Source organism: Sapajus apella, unplaced genomic scaffold (genome assembly GCF_009761245.1).
Source record: "Sapajus apella isolate SASKATOON/1434 unplaced genomic scaffold, GSC_monkey_1.0 scaffold43, whole genome shotgun sequence".
Lineage (NCBI taxonomy): Eukaryota > Metazoa > Chordata > Mammalia > Primates > Cebidae > Sapajus > Sapajus apella.
This window is the reverse complement of record NW_022436983.1, coordinates 9497368-9502597: the sequence shown is the minus strand read 5'-3', so window position 1 is coordinate 9502597 and position 5230 is coordinate 9497368. Positions and strand designations below refer to the sequence as shown.

The window sequence follows — 5230 nt, the reverse complement described above, 5'->3', positions numbered from 1 at the left end:
AAATAAAAAATAAAGCCGGGCGCGATGGCTCACGTCTGTAATCCCAGCACTTTGAGAGGTCAAGGAGATCCGATCACCTGAGCTCAGGAGTTCGAGACCAGCCTGGCAAACATGGTGAAATCCTGTCTCTACTAAAAATACAAAAACTAGCCGGGCATGGTGGCGGACGCCTGTATTCCCAGCTACTCCAGAGGCTGAGGCAGGAGAATCGCTTGAACCCGGGAGGCGAAGGTTGCAGTGAGCCGAGACTGTGTCACTGCACTCCAGAGTAAAGACACCTTTCTTTGGGCTTAAGGAGCAAACATTCCACTCAGTGCCTGATGTAAGCTGGCCCGGGCACCACCCAGGCCTTCGGCCAGAACTGTTTTCCTGTTTTGAGAAGGCTCCACCACACTCTACACGGGATCCAGTCAAGAGCCGTTCCAAAAATGGCGCAGGTAGGGGTGGAAGGCAAGCCAGCGCGACGCTGTCCAGCCTCAGCCCCGGGGCACAAAGGGGAGACTAATCTCCAGAAAACTCGTGGTGCAGAATTGATAACCCCACAAGAAGCCAGCTTCCTCGAGTGGACCTTGAGGAAAAAGTGACTCGGGTACAAGCGAAACTGCTCAGACGCACTTCACATTAAAGACGCTCGGACAACACAAGCAAGACGAAAATGGCCCTGTGCGCAGGCGCGCGGAACCACGACTAGCGCGCTGGGGGCGACCCTTCCTCCTTCCCTCAAAGGCCAAGGAAGTGTGGCTCCGACGCGCTTGCGCAAGGACGGAACGTTGGGTGAGGGGAAACCCGTTCCCTTCATTGTGAGAGAGAACCGCCCCCGCACGACGAGCGCGCGCGCGCTCACGCACCACTCTCACACTCCGGCGCGCCCCGGGCTTTCCGCCCGGCGCCTCGCGCATGCGCGGAGAGGGAAGCAGTGGCGAAGTCAGGCTTTTTGCTGCTTCCCTGAGAAGTTTCTGGAAAGACGAAGCCAAAGCGACGCTGGGAGATGGGGAGCGCAAGGAAGCAAGCGTTTGAAAAAAGCGAAACACCCCAAGCACGCCGCCACACCTTCAGCCTTCGAGCCGCGGCCCAGAGCCCAAGGCCACTGGTACCCTCAAGCCAGAGAAAAAACACAGGGACTGCTGCAGGCGCTCCTCCCTCGGCCAGTGCTCAGCCTCCGAGACCCGTCAGCACGGGGAGAGGCAGGGGGTGGCCATGAGAAGCCTAGGGCGCACACAGGACGTTTGCTAGGTGGAAGGAAAGCCGAAACCCGCCCTCTGGAGTCGCCTGCGCGTGCGGGCCCCCTGGAGTGGGCTCAGTACGTTGGGACTCAGCGTGGCTGCCGAAGCATGGTTGAGGGCGTCTTTCACCGCGTTTTCCTAAGTTTTCCCTCCTCTCGGGGTCTGTGGTCCCTCCCCCGTCCGTCTTCGCTTTGGTGGCCTGACGCTAACGCTGCGAGTGTGGGGAGACCGTAGCAACCCCGGGCCCGAGGGGCGTCCGTTGCTGCTTTAAAGAAAAGCCCCGCGGAGAGGGGCCCGTGTGGCCGAGCAAAGGTAGCGCCCGCCCGGACAGTGGCGCCGCGTTGTTGGCAGCTCCGGACGAGGCCGCAGGTGCCGCGGGGCGCCTTGAGCAGGGCGGGCGTGGGAAGACCGAGCGCCTGGGCTGGCAGAACGGCGTTGGCGCTCGCGGGGCCGGGCGGGGGAGGGTGGAGCCACAGCGATTCGCAAGTGCCTCTTTGCGGCGGAGCGGCTGCCATTTTGTGGTGCGGCCGCCGCCATTTCGCGCGGCCAAGGGGCGGGGCGTGGGCGGGGCGGCGGGCGAGCGCGTCCCCTTTGTTCTTTACCTATCCGCTCAAGGCCCCAGTCTAGACCGCCGACCGCTTCGGAACCGGGTTACTTCCGAGCGGCCACGCGGCGTGTGAACCTTGCGGCGCGGCCTGGGTGTGCGCAAGGCCCCAACTGTCTTCCGCCTTGCAAGCCCTTCGAAAGTGGGATTTCTCACGCCACTCTTGGAGGGTTTAGAAAACACTTTTTTTTTTTTTTTTTGGTTGGGGGGACATTGTTTAAAGAGGGATGCCTAGAACTCAGCCGTGGGAAGTCGTTGTCTAGAGCCTTGAGCTGTTGCCAGTAACGAACCCGTCCGCGTGCCCGGCTTTGGGTGATCACGGCGCTCTGCAAATAGCCCAAGTTGCAGAGCGCGCCCCTTAGAGCTTCCTCAGCTGCCTGGAGACCTCACAAATGTGCTAAAACCCCGATGGCTCTAGCGGTTGGCCTCTTTTTGGGGGCGCGGGGAACCAAAAAAGATGGGATGTCTTTGACGTGCTGGAAGGCGGAGGAGAATGAGACGTTGCTTTTCATTGGCTGGCCATTAAGCACGCACTGCGCAACTGTTCTCCAGATAGGGGTTTATAGCCCATTATATCTGAGCCAGGAACTTGAACAATAGATTTGAATGTCTTATTTCTGTTTAGAACCTTTCCCATTTAACTTATTTTTGAAATCCCACATGAGTATGTAAATAATACATTGACCTAATATAATCTATTGTGTGCCTTCCAGCGTCATTTCAAATCCTGAAAGAGCTATTGTTTTTCTGATTTCAAAAGAAATATTTAAATGTGAGTCTTAGTGTTTTAATGTTAACGTTGTGGCTTGAAATCAACAAAGCCAGGAAATTGAAGAGAAGTGCTGCTAAATTTGTCTTCCCCTTTTGCTTTTGTACAACTTTTTTTTGGTTTAATGTTTTGGTGGCCTTTTTTTCCTTTTAAGTTTGTTATTCTTCACCACAGCGTGAGTTCGTAGAAGAGCCAGCCAAATCTATTGGTGGCTCAGCTGCCGTAGGTTTTTTCATTTTCTTACTATGTATAATTACAGGGACTTTTTTGTTTCAGCAATAAGGAGTAAAGCTCATAATGATAAGATTAAAAGGTAAACATCTGTTGTTGACGGAATCAATCAGGATTTGATGGCTTCTAGATGAAAGAGAAGAGGCTTTTGGATTCCAAATAATTTAGTTCCACTATGACCAAACTTAAAGCACTGCATAGAGCTTTAAATTTGTATACCATATTTTAAGATTGTGTAAGTCTTTTGGCATGGACTGTCTTTTTGTTTTGTTTTTGAGACGGCCTCACTGTCTCTTGCGGTGGCGAAATCACGGCTCACCGCAGGCTCGAACCCCCTCCTGGGCTCAGGTGATCCTCCCACCTCAGCCTTCGTTGTAGCTGAGACAATAGGCACGAACCACCACCCCGGGCTAATTTTTTAAGATGGGGTTTCGCCTTGTTGCCCCGGCTGGTTCCCAGCACCTGGGCTCAAGAGAGCCTTTCCTGGTGTTGAGATTACAGGCATGAGGAACCGCTCCTGGCTTGTCCTTCCTTTTCGCAGTGAGAGCTTACAGAATTTATATATACATACATATATATATATATGTTTGTTAATGCTGTGGGGTTTTTTTCTTTTTTGCCTGTACAGCGAAAATGACATACTATAAAAGCATGAGTTTTATTGGAAATATGGAATCTTACAGTAGCCTGATAACTCAGGCAAATTATTATGGCTCTAATTAGCTGGGCAGTTCAGATTCGAAGAATGATTGCCCAGCACTTGAAGAGACTGGAAGGATCTGTTTAAACAGTCTTAATTCCTAGGGTTCATTTTTATTTGTAAACACATACCTTTAACCATTACATTTAACACAGCACATCCTTTTATTGTACAGAAAAATGGTGTTAATTTGTTAATTTCTTTTTTTTTTTTTTTTTTTTTTTTTTTTGAGACAGAGATTTGCTCTTGTTATCAAGGCTGGAGTGCAATGGCGCGATCTCGACTAACTGCAACCTCCGCCTCCTGGGTTCAGGCAATTCTCCTGCCTCAGCCTCCTGAGTAGCTGGGATTACAGGCACGCACCACCATGCCCAGCTAATTTTTTGTATTTTTAGTAGAGACGGGGTTTCACCATGTTGACCAGGATGGTCTCGATGTCTTGACCTCGTGATCCACCCGCCTTGACCTCCCAAAGTGCTGGGATTATAGGCGTGAGCCACCGCACCCGGCCAATTTGTTAATTTCTTAAAGGAGTGGGTGGTGTTTGCATTGTTGACGTCTCCCTTATGACCAGGGCGTACATTTGCAAAACAGTTGAACAGAAATCCAGGCTAAGCTCCTTTGCCATACTCATATCTTCCTAACCGGAAAAACCCCAAACAGTGTTAGACTGGTGAACTTTAAATATGCGCAGAACCGTGCTCAAATAAACAGATTGAATCACCACATCTCATGATCTGCCCCAGAGGTGAAAAGGCCTTTGTTTATATAGTCCTGGATCTCATTTGTGTTTGTCAGGCTAGACCAGACTAGCAAATTCCAGAACTGCCAATTCATTGTTCCTGTAGTTTTTCTTTCTTACCCTAAAACCGAGGTGTCTGAATTAATTTGTACCACATATATGCTCCCTAAAAGAGGGTAGATGTTAACCGAAACCTTTGATTCGACCCAGATCCTTAAGACAGCCATGCAAAATAGAAATGGTGTTGACTAGGCCCCTTTTGCTCATGCCTTTGGATTTGTTCGTTCTGGTTTTTCATTCTTTTTTTTTTTTTTTTTTTTTTTTTTTTTTTTTTGGCATTTGACAAAGTTCCTGGGCTGCTTTTCTGAACAATGGATAGAAACCATAATAATCCCTATTCATTGTTCAAGGAAAGAACAGGTTCTCATGCCAAATTCCGAAATAGGAGAGAATTTAAAACAATAACTTTTTACTGGTAAAGATAAATGAACTTCTTTAGAGACTTTAATAATATGGGAAGTCTTTCAAAATATTTTTGGCAGCAGTTAGCACTCCCACATCGTGCAATAATTTTTTCTCCTTTGAGGCAAAACATTCAGAGAGTTGGTTATAAAATGCTTTCCCATGCTTCAGAAGTATTGAAGTTCAAGGAACAAATACTTGCAGCAACAGTATGCTTCTTAGAAAAATAGACGGTGGGACATGGTGGCTCACACCTGTAATCTTAGCACTTTGGGAGACTGAGGCGGGCAGATCACCAGGTCAGGAGATCGAGACCAGTCTGGCCAACATGGTGAAACCCTGTCTCTACTAAAAAATATATAAAAATTAGTTGGGCGTGGTGGCGTGCGCCTATAGTCCCAGCTACTCGGGAGGCTGAGGCAAGAGAATTGCTTGAAGCTGGGAGGTGGAGGTTGCCGTGAACCTAGATCACACGACTGCAATCCAGTCTGTACGATGG

General features: G+C 49.6%; 1 protein-coding gene across 1 annotated transcript; it reads left to right on the top strand.

Moving 5' to 3' along the window:
* Positions 1-584: 584 nt before the first annotated feature.
* LOC116566340 lies at positions 585-3701 on the top strand (the record flags this gene model as incomplete). The annotated part of the gene is made up of 1 exon (XM_032300501.1): positions 585-3701. A coding segment is annotated over one exon (873 nt), but the record flags the coding sequence as incomplete, so codon positions are not given.
* Positions 3702-5230: the final 1529 nt, after the last annotated feature.